Source organism: Nothoprocta perdicaria, unplaced genomic scaffold, assembly GCF_003342845.1.
Source record: "Nothoprocta perdicaria isolate Ctin4 unplaced genomic scaffold, notPer1 scaffold_3, whole genome shotgun sequence".
Taxonomy (NCBI): domain Eukaryota; kingdom Metazoa; phylum Chordata; class Aves; order Tinamiformes; family Tinamidae; genus Nothoprocta; species Nothoprocta perdicaria.
Genome location: NW_020455532.1, coordinates 5475009 through 5485973, shown reverse-complemented (window position 1 = coordinate 5485973; position 10965 = coordinate 5475009). Strand labels below are relative to the sequence as shown.

The 10965-nt window shown below is 60.6% G+C and overlaps 1 protein-coding gene across 1 annotated transcript; it reads right to left on the bottom strand.

Annotated features, from left to right (window-relative positions):
- Window positions 1-8400: 8400 nt before the first annotated feature.
- Window positions 8401-10960, bottom strand: SNAI1 (snail family transcriptional repressor 1; the record flags this gene model as incomplete). The annotated part of the gene is made up of 3 exons (XM_026042022.1): window positions 8401-9005; window positions 9984-10481; window positions 10888-10960. Coding segments are annotated over 3 exons (753 nt in total), but the record flags the coding sequence as incomplete, so codon positions are not given.
- Window positions 10961-10965: the final 5 nt, after the last annotated feature.

The following is a 10965-nucleotide window of genomic DNA, read 5'->3' as shown; positions in this document are numbered from 1 at the left end:
TTGTGCCTGCTGCTCTGAGCTCGTTGCAATGCTGCTCCGAGCACATTGTGCCTGCTGCTCTGAGCTCGTTGCAATGCTGCCCCAGGAGCCCCTCACCCTGCCCCTCCAGGCCCGCGTTCCTGCTGCATGTTGCTCCTCTGTACCCAAAGAGCGACTCTGCACTGGCACCTACAGCTCTGCCAGCTCTCAGCTGAATTGGTCCTGGCTCCTGCGTGCTCCGGTGCTCCCAAGGAGACAGGCAAGGGCAGAAGGACCTGTCYACGCCGAGGCCGGGCTCGCTGGGCCTCTCTGCCCTTCGCACGTGGGCTCAATCAGAGAGCATCTGCTTCGCATTGCAGCGCTCTGAGCAGCTTTCCGCCCGCAGCCTCCTGCTAGGGCGTTAATTTTATACACGGGGCTACCTCCCACGGCAGCACTGGGCCATGGCCACCAGGCTCCTGCACGGGGCGAGCTGCGAGTCCGAGGAAGATGAAGGAGGAGAAGAGGAAGAATGAGGGAGGGAACAAAACTCCCCTCTCCACTGGGGGTTATGCAAGAAGCTGCAGGCGACTCTCGAAGCCTTTTGGCCAGCCCAGGCTGTGTGGACACAGACCAGCACTATTTTCCTGCCCTGTTATTGATGACACAAGCAGACAAGCCGTGCGGGGAGCCGGGTTTGGGGACCGGCTCCCTGTGACACCRCGATCGCCCTCGCTCCCTGGCCCCCGTGCTGGCCAGACAAGCCTCTTGAGTAGCACTTGCTGCCCACAACTTGCAGAAATGGCAGAAAAATCCCGGTGTCAGACTGCAGATAACTCCTCGGGATGGGCTTGGAAGGGAGGAAAGTGAGACGGGCTTTTCTGCAAAACCACTGGAAAACAGGCCTCTCCGAGGGCTCGCAATTTTGGCTTCCCAAACTGCGGCTCTCCCAGTTACTCTTGGAAGCACTAGCCATTATTATTTTCTCTCTTTCTAATCATCGTTCCCTTTTCCTTGGCGCTCAGTGATGATATTTTGTGTCACTGGGGAACCGCGGGAGCCTGGAGGCTCCTCCAAGAGGGACCGCATCCCCACGGGGACATCCGAAGGGCTCTCTGGCAGCCGCYGGCTTCCCAAGCTTCAAGTGAAGATCTTCTCACGGTTCTCCTACAGGAAATGTTTGGGTTCTGCCAAGATGGGAGGAAGATCTTCCCTTGCACAGCAGTTTTCCCTGCTGAGGGATGATGTTCAAGTATGGAAAGGTTGAGGGAAGGTGTTTGGCTCCTGCACTGACATCGAGCTGGTGTGAGGGACGTGCTGCTCTGTGCAGAGGGAGGAGGTGGTTGCATGAGCAGCCTGAGGACCCTCGTCACACCACACGGAGATGCTCCTTGGGGCTGCCAGGAGGATGCAGGGGCACAGAGTGGCCTCAGTGCCCACCATGAGCCCTGAGGGTGGGTCTGAACTTGAAGTCCCAAGGTGCCTTCCCACCACCCTGCTGCAGGGCAGCGAGGACCTGGAGGAGGGCAGTGGGCACAGCCCAGCCGTGAGGAGCGCCGCAGGGGCTGCTCGTGGCCAGCTGCGAGGCCGGCAGGAGCGGCYGCAAGGAGGCTGCAGCCAAGGGGCTGCTTCATGTGGCGCTGTGAGGACGTCCTCGTGCTCAGYGGTGCCGCAGCCACAGGACACTTCCCCGCGGCCGCTCCTGAGGCCTGGGCAGTGGGTGCTCGTGTCCTGCATAGTCCTCTGATTAAACCCTTGTGCTGGTGCAGGGTCTCTCCTGGGGCTGTTTTGGAGCAGCTTCTCTTGCCAGGACACATTTCTTGCGCAGAGCCACCAGCTCACAAGCCAACAAGTCCCRTGACCCTAATGACCAAGGGCTACTGTGCAACCTGCTGCGTCGGTGCAGACCCACGCGGGGCACATGGAGCTGGAGGAGCACCGGGAGCCTCTTATCAAGGCAGACGGGAGCAGTTCAGCTCAGTGCTCCAGCTGGCAGTGCTCCGGGCAAGCCGGCTGCTGGGAAGCAGGAGGTCGGGAATACCCGTGTCCTCTGGGCCAGAGGAGCAGTTCTGCCTGGGAAAGGTCTCTGCAGCTGGGTACTTTCCTCACAGCATGGCCGGATCCACCCTCTTCCCCAGTTTTGCAAACGCTGCAGCTCGTAGGTGGCTCTAAGCAGTGATGCTGGTGCCGGGAGGACTCCCCTGTGCTTGTGGAGCTGGTGCCCAGGAGGGCAGAGATGGGGGGGGTCTCTGGATGCAGCACCACGAGCTGCTGCCCCAGGCTTTCCAAGGGTTTCAGAGCCTGCAAGGAGAGCAGGACACTTGTCCTGGAACCCCTGGGAGGAACTAGGGCTCCGGCGGCGCAGGGGAACCTCCGGGCGCTTTGATCCATGTGGCGTCGTCGTTGAGCGGCTCCGCAGGTAGCGGCACCGGAGCCGCGGGCTTTGTCCTGCCGCCCCCGCAGGGAAACGGGGCTCTCCGCTCCCGGCAGCGCCGCTCGCCAGTGGGGACAGAGCTGGGCTTGGAACAACCTGCCCAGCACAGCCCGGTGCTCGCCCGGGATGCAATAGCCCTGGGCTCTTTGCTTTGGGGATCTTTGATTTGCATCCATCACTGCCTCCTCTGCAAAGCTGTCGATGTTGGTCACAGAGCACRGGACTCGCTCAGGAGCAGAGCCAGAGCCTGTTCCCTGTTGGCAGCATCACCTGCACCCGGCCTGGCAAGTGCTAGCCCTGCATGGAGGGATGCAGGGYGCTTGCCCCTCTCACCACAAGCCGAGATGGGTGCAAGGCACTGGCAGCGAACCAGGGGCAGCTGAGGATGTCCAAGCAGCTGCTGCAGCAGCAACAAGTAGATATGGCAAAACCCTGCCCAACATAGCAGTGAAGAGGAACCTTTGGAGGAGCCCTTGGGGAGAAACTGGACCCCAGGCTTTGAGCTGCAGGAAGCTCCAGGGGTAATTGCAAGCTCTGCTTTCCCTCTCCCACCAAAAACGTGCACACAAAATGAAGCGGATGGGCATCCACACTGAAACACAGGTAAAGGAGGGTGTTTTCCTGCCAGAAAGTGTCCCAGGAGCAGGGCCGGGGCTGGGTCCCTCGGCGCCGCCCCGCCGGGAGCATCGCTGCGCGGCCGGCCTGCCGCTCGCAGGGCATATGGTCCCTATTTATCTGCCTTCTTTGCTGCTGGATCCCTTTCAGAATAGTTTTCTGCAATTACTTGAAGTTTCCTCAGCGCAGATTGGGAGTGAAGCCTGGGCTCCGGGAGATGAACTGCAGACCACTTGGCATGGAAGGGAGCTGTTAATTTGCCAGCAGCACAGACAGGGGGAGAAGGAAAATGAAGAGAGATAATTCATTTCCATCCTGGGGCAGTTTTAAGAGAAAATAGGGGCTGGACGGACACAACTGGAGCTCGTTATTAATGGCTGTGCGCTGCAGCCAGCGGCTTGGTGAGAAACCAGACCCAGCAGAGCTGACCCCACAGGCATGTGGGGCCACCAGCTCTCCTGTGGCACCCACGGGGACACGAGCCACTGCCCCTATCCATGGGCCGTGCCAGCCTTTTGCAAGGAAGCAGCAGCATTGCAAAGTGGCAGAAAGGGTTGAGTAACTCCCAGGTGCTTTCCTTTGCTGGAGCAAATGGATGCACCTGTGTGGGCTATYGGTAAGAGGGTGAATCATCATCCCAGGTGCAACTGCAGCTCCTTCTCTGGAGATCTTCAAAACCCACTTGGATGCAGCCCTGTCACATGCTCTAGGTGACCCTGTGTGTGCAGCAGGTTGGACTAGATGATCTCTAAAGGTCCCTTCCAACCTTGAGGAGTCTGTGATTCTGTGATTAACTGCCTTGACCCTGGTGCGAGGCTGGGAGCCGCTGCCGGCACTTTGCACAGGGAAGAAGAGGAGTCTGCCGGGCGCCGCACGAGGAGCCGGGGAGGTTGTCCTGCTGTGGGCTGTGATTTGCAGCTCTGCTCCTACGTGTGGGGTGCCGCGTGGCTCTGGCCACCCAGACAGGGCATCGCTGAGGCCGTTGCCTTTGCTGCCCTGCGCCGGCTGCAGCTCCCAAGGGAGCCTTCCGGGCTGCCTCCATCCCCTGGTGCAGGAGCTGGGGGCAGGCACTGTCCCCCCACTCCAGGGATTTACCGGTGCCTGGGGCAGAAACTGGGCTAGGAAGCAGCCCGTGGCTCCTGGGGAAGCGGCATTAATGCCAGTCAATGCTCCCAGCAGACGGAGGCCCCACGCCGCTGCCTCCAGCTCGGGGACGCAGGAGGCAGTTGCTGCAAGCGAGGAGTTTTTCTGCAGACTTGGATGACGTTGCAACATGGCCCTAAACCAGGGCAGCAAACTTTCCTACRCCGCCGCTTCTTGTGACCGAAACCAGGGCGGGCTCAGGGGGCCTCCTTCTGAAGCACTGAGTGGTGGTTATTTTTTAAGGGACCGAAATACAGAAGCAATGATCCTGCTCGCCCCGCACTTTGCACCCACGGCCGTGCCGCTTGCTGGGCAGCCTCCATCGAGGGAAAAGCCCCGCGAGGTTCCCGCGGCTCGTCCCGACGCAGGGCACGTGCCGCAGCGCGAGCGAGGAGCCCGGGCGCCCTCGTGGGCAGCKCCCGCGGCCGGTCCCCTCGCGCCGCCGGCCTCTTGACACACATCAGCTTCCTGCGGCAGCGGCTCTGCCACTTCCTACCGCCGCCGCAGGGCCAAAAAAGGGGAGGAAAAGAAGAAGAAAAGAAAGGTTAAAAAAAAATAAATCGCCGGCGTCGCTGCAGGGCGGCGTGCAGCTCCGCGCCGGTACCTGGAGGAGCCGCGCGGGCCCCGGCTGCGCGCCCGGCCGCGGCCGCGACAGACAGCGCGTCGCCAGCGTAACCCGCGTGGAAAATGCGGGGGTGGAGGGGGGACCCGCGCTAATGAGGCCGGAGCCGCCGCTCGCCCTGCCTGTGAAACGCGAGCCGTTTTATGGGGAGCGGGCAAACAGGCCTCGCTTTGCTTTCAGGGAGCCCAGTAAAACAGAAGGTGATCCATAAATATGCATGTTATGCTGGATTTAAAATACTTTCTGATGATTTTCTAGGCAGCTCTCCAATATGTTACAGCACAGCATTGCTATTGTAAAGCCGGGCTGGTGAAACCTGTGCTGATTTCTATAGGGAGGATAAGGTCTTTGGTTGTACATGTGCTTTTTCTTCCCCTCCAAGCACCCCCCCATCTCCTTGTGCCAAGCTGTTAATCCTCAAATGAAGAAATTAAATATAACCGCTTAGCTGTTTTTGTCTTTCCCTTTCTGCCCTGCTGCGAGGCGCTGGGGACCCGCACGGGGCTTCTCCTGCGGCCACGTCTCGTTGTGCCCGTTCACACGGGACAGGAGCATGGGGAGGCAGGGCGGTGTCAGGGAGGCTCGATGCATGTGTTCACATTCACCGCCTGCACCTCGCTGGCCCCATCTTACTGCTTCATCACCCCATTTAAGATTAATTTGGGATTCCAGCCACTAAAGATTACTTTGGGGTCACAGCCGGTGGCAACAGCCCATGGATGACATGGATGCTGCATCCCTGGCGGTTCTGCCCCAGGACTGGATCATCCATGTACATGTCCCGGCCTTGGATATCCCAGGCACATGGCATGTGCTGCAGGGAAAAGCCCGTGGGGAGCCAGCGGCAACAGGGCTGCAGGAGCAGGAACTCGTGCGGGAATCTCCCTCCATCCCCATGCTGCCAAGGAGGGGGAGCTGCGCCTCGTGCTTCCCCCTGCACTTTGAACGGGCTCCAGGAGCCCAGGGGATGGACGTGCTCGCTTCGAGGTCCCGTCGGGGCCATGGAAATTAAAACGGGGAGTTCAAACGCTTGGATTGTCAGCATCCCGCGGCGGGCGGCGTGGAGCATCCTGCCCGTCCCGCGTCCCGCCGCCCGCCCCACCGCTCGCTCCCGGTTCACCAGCACGCCCGTAATGGGTTGCAGATGTCACCCGAGGTGGCCACCAACAGCTCCCCCACTGCAGCCGCCTGCCCTACCTGGACGGGAGAGCCRGGCTCCACGGAGCCGCCTTGCAGCGTGTGTATTTCCTGTAGCCATAAAAGGGGGAAAAAGGAGCAGGAATGAAAAAAGCACCGAGGCTTCGTCACGAGGTGCCTGGTTCTGCTGCACAGGGCTCTGCAGCTGGCCAGGCCGGGGATGCACCCACGAGCACTGACATGGACTGGGGACTTTGGGTGTGTCAGCGGMGGGAGGGCGGGATGGACCACGGAGGGACACAGTGGGATGGATGATGGAGAGATACAGAGGGATGGATGGATGGAGGGACACGGGCTGCCGAGGGAGCACATGCAGCACAAGTGCCCATGGGCAGCTCCTTTGTGATTCAGAGCAGGCCGCATTTCTTTTCCCTGCTGTCTTAMGGCGGTATTTGTGTTTGAATGTGGGCGGATTTGTCCCAGGAGGTCCCCCACCCATGTCAGACCTGCTCGCCAAGGCCTGCGGCCACTGCACAAAGCCCACGAGTCCAGCAAAGGTTGCTAAAAAGAAGGGTTTTCGCCACTCTCATCGCCCCTCCTAGCGATATGAAGCAGCTGAGCCCAGGGAAAGGGCACCGGGTGGATTTCTCCCTGGCAGGTGGAAAACAGGTAAACTCGGTGCCCAGCAAGCAAGGACCTCAAAGCACCCAGTGTGGGTGCAGCCGCTGGTTCCTTTATCAGCTCCTCGACCTTCCTCTGCAGCTCCTGCAGGTGGTCCTTCCTGCAAAGCAGGCTTTCTTGTTTTAACTATTTCGTTACTCCTGCAAATCCCAGGGTTTATGGCTGGAAAGCTGCAAGCAATTAGCGGCTGCTTCCCTCCCCCACTTCCTGCTGGGAAAAGGAAGAGTCCAGCACACRGCAGAGCAAGCCCCAAACCTTCCTGCCGCCTAATGACAAAGTAATGAGTCCGGCTCTCTGGGAAAGTCGCCTTCCATGGGGCTGGATTAATTAAAGCGGGGCCGGGCAGCAGACCTGCTCTGGTTTACAGCCACGCGCCTCCCTGCTGCGCCGCGGCGGCACCGGGGCTGCAAGCTGGGCGGGATGCAGGCGGTCACCCGCTTTTGTGCCTGGGATGGCTCTGTGGAAGTGCAGGGAGACATGGGACAAGAGGGAGATCCCAGTGCTGGGGGAGTCCAGAGGGYGCCTGGAGCAGCCTGAAGGAGCCGGGGTGGTGCAGACACCTGGAAAGGGCTTRGGACACTGGGGAGCAGGGCGAGCAGCCCAGCAGCATCCAGCTCCGCTCYCTCCTGCGGGGCTTGGGGCGCATGGGGCCATGGAGGCTCCTGTGGGTTCTGCCCGGCTCCCCTCCACTGGTGCTTGGTGCCAGCGCAGGGACAGCCCTGCAGCAGCCCCCACACAYGGGAGCCGCAGGGCCGAGCGGTGACAGGGTGACACGTCAGCACCGCCGCAGCCACCCAGGCACCACCGCCGCTCACCCACCCCCCGGCTCGTGCAGGGGACACATCCTGCCCCAGGGACCCCAGCCAAGGCTCATGCAGCCCCAGCACCAGCCTGACCCCCAGTTCCCACCAACTGAGCCTCGAGCTCCCTCGCAGCCAGCTGGGAGGCCAGTTGGGAGCCAAAGCAGCCCAGACACAGCCGGGCAAAGCGAGTGAAAAYGGGGAGCCCGCGGCCCGGCACAGTTCCCCTTTCCCTGCCGCGCTGCCGCCCGCTGCACGGGCAGGAACTGACTCAGCCCCGGTGGCTCCGGCGAGAGGCATCGCGGGGCCCGCAGCACCGGGCGGGCACCGCACACGACAGCACCTGCAGCCCCCAGCGCCGCAGCTCCCACCCCGCGCACGAGGCGGCCGCACCGCTCCCCAGGAACCTGTTATAAATTAACCATTTTATTGAATATCAATAAACTGTATATAATTATATAAAAAGATTCATCAGTACAAAATTGTGGCACAAAAAATAATATATATATATATAAATACCAGTGTACCTTTGAAATGTAAACATCCTCTTTGCTATGATGCTGCAAAAACAATGTCCAAAGAAAGATGCATTGAGGAGGCACCTGTCAACACCCATAAATAGCGCGGGGCACCCACCTGTCGGCAGCCGCACAGGCCACCATTGTATCAGCTGACAAGTGCCCGCTATTAGTCACAGTTCTCTTGAAAAGCAGTTGTTAAGAGTCATATTAACAGGTGCTTGAGTGCATAGCTGCTCTGTAAACAGGATTCTTGTTTGAAATGGCTACCCATGCCTTTCATGGACACTGTTAATCTGGGAGGCATTGCAAATTGTCATTGTGCTGGGGAGAAGCAGCTGCTTCACAACTAATGTGACACTGTATTATTGCATAGTTACACCTTCTACAGGCGGCGTATGTACAGTCAGGGTAGGGGCACGGGGTTTGGCTTAACACTTTGTCCTTCATCAAAAAAAAAAAAAAAAAAAAAAAAAAAAACAGTTCTTAAAGAGTTACCAAGTGGTTATGGTAAAACCAGAACAAAAAAGCAAACCCCAAAGCTACAGAATTGCAATGTTCTATACCAGCGGCGCGGTCAGGGTGCAGGTGCCACCCTGCAAGGTGCTGAGCGCCTTCAGCAACCAGTAGCACCTGATGCAGGTCGGCAGCAAATCCCGCGGGATTCGGCTCCCAGCCGAGCCAGGCGGGAGCGCCAGGACCGGCACCTGCAGCGGCCAGTGCTGCCGCCTCGGCCGGGAGAGGGACCGGGCCTTGACAATTGCACAGGAGGCACGAAACGAGGAGTGTGGAGAAGTCTCTYAAGGCCCCCAGTAGCTGTGTCTGCAGGTCGGACACGCACGGCAACACCACGGAAACTACCTTCTACAGCAACTAGTTACAACATACGTGTGGGCAGGCGGCGGGGCCGAGTCCTCAGCGCGCTCCGGAGCAGCCCGTTTCCTCGTGTTTGTGAAGCAGGGACATACGGGAGAAAGTCCGGGAGCAGGTTTTGCACTGATACTTCTTTACATCTGAATGGGTCTGCAGGTGGGCRCGGAGATTAGAGCGGTCGGCGAAGGCCCGGTTGCAGTGTGTGCAGGAAAAGGGCTTTTCACCTGCGAGACAAAGCCAAAGGGCCCAATTAAGCAGTGCATCAACACAGCGAGAATATCAAAGAAGGGGCCATTCATTAGCCAAAGTTGGTGAGGAGCACTGTGAAAAGCAGGGCTGGGGTTATTATTCTTGCTCTTAGGGCTGGAMGGGGAGGTACATGGCTATTCCCTCACCGACACTGCCAGAAGCTGCCCCAGGACCAGCTTCTGAGATAGATKGGGACAACAGGCAGCTCCTGAGCTAGGGGAGCTCTTTGCAGAGCAGCCAGCACGCGCGGCACAGCGCTCATCAGATCATAGCAGGCAACCCGGCGCCAACGGGGCCACTGGAGCTATTTCCTCCCCCTTTTCCCTCCCTCCTGGCTGGCATTGAAAAGCCCGGGCAGGGTGAATTCCTGTCAGAAAGGCTCTTTGGGAGGAAACAAATGCGTATGCTCAATTTGGAAAGCACAATTAAGTCCTTCCAGCTTCCTCCAGACCTCGGCTTTGGTCCCCTAAGAGGGTGTGAAATCGGTGCCAAGTAACAATGAGAGCGGCCCGGCCGGCACAAAGGCGGCTGGGGCGCTTTGTGGCGGGCACTCGGGGAGCGGGAGGCCGCGCGCGGCAGCTGCGGCCGCCCCGCGCTCCAACAGGTGCACGGGGCCGGGGCACCGCTCCAGCACCTGCCCCGCGCGGGCCCACGGGCGCCCACGTTTGCAGCGGGGAAGCGGCCCCGAGTGGCTGCTGCTCCAGGCCGAGGTGCTGGGCAGCACCGTGTCCTTGTCACCGCGTGCAGCAGTTACGAGCAGAGCCTTGACCCCCCGCTCCATTGCGGCTGGGAGGATATTTAAAGGCTGTGGCCACGGAAGGATGTGCCAAGGGGGTTTGGGAAGCCCTTATCTCTCCCGATAACACCCAAAGCGCCGATTCGCTTGAGGCAGCCGAGCTGGGAAGCGGGTGGCGATAAGGGCAGGAGGGAGCGGGGGCAAGGGGCAGCTTTACCGGTGTGCGTGCGGATGTGGCCCTGCAGCAGCCAGGGCCGCGAGAAGGCCTTGCCGCACATCTTGCAGACGCAGGGCAGCGTGTGGCTCCGGATGTGCATCTTGAGAGCCCCCAGGCTCACGTACTCCTTCTCGCAGTACTTGCAGCTGAAGCACTTCCTGGCCTGGGCGTCGCAGTGCAGTTGCTTGTGCTTGGAGAGCCCGGCGAACGTGGAGTAGGCCTTGGCACACTGGGCGCAGCGGAAGCGCTCGGCGGCGGCGGGCGCCGAGGCCGGACTGGGCGGCCCCGAGCTCTTGCCCTCGTCCTCCTCGCTGGAGAGCGCGGCCAGGTCGAGGCCGGGAGCGGGGCCGCCCGCCGCCTCGCCGCCCGCCGGGAAGAGGCTCGAGAGCAGCCCCGCGTCCCACACGAGCGGCGGGTAGTAGGTGGTGCCGCCCAGCACCTCTCCCGGCGGCATCACGGACAGCGGGCACGGCTCGTAGAGCAGCGGCGACACCAGCACTGCGGGCGGCAGGACAGGGCGCTCAGCGCCGCGCCCCGAGCCGCCCGGCCGCGGGGGGACCGCGACGCGCCGGGGCCAAGGGAGGAGGAAGCCGGCCCTTCCCAGCGCGGGGGGCTCCAGCGCTCCCCGCCCGAGAACGGGGCGCCCAGAGCACCCGGGACCGCGGGGGACAAGGCGCCCCGTGCCCTCCCCCTAAGGGGCTCCTCGCCCGCCCTCTGCAAAGAAGATAAAGAAAAGTTTCCCCACCGCACTTAATTAAAGACTTTTCTCTTAAGAAAAGCAGAAACAAAGGCAAAACACTGGCCCCATGTGCGCCCCTCACCCCCGCGCGGCTCATGCATAAAACGGGGCAAACAAACAAAAAAATAGATAGTTTTTAAAGGTCCCGCCCGGCGCGGCACGCACCGCTCTGGCTCTCGAGCTCGCTGTAGTTGGGCTTCTTGCTGGCCGAGAAGTGCTTCTTCACCAGGAAGGAGCGCGGCA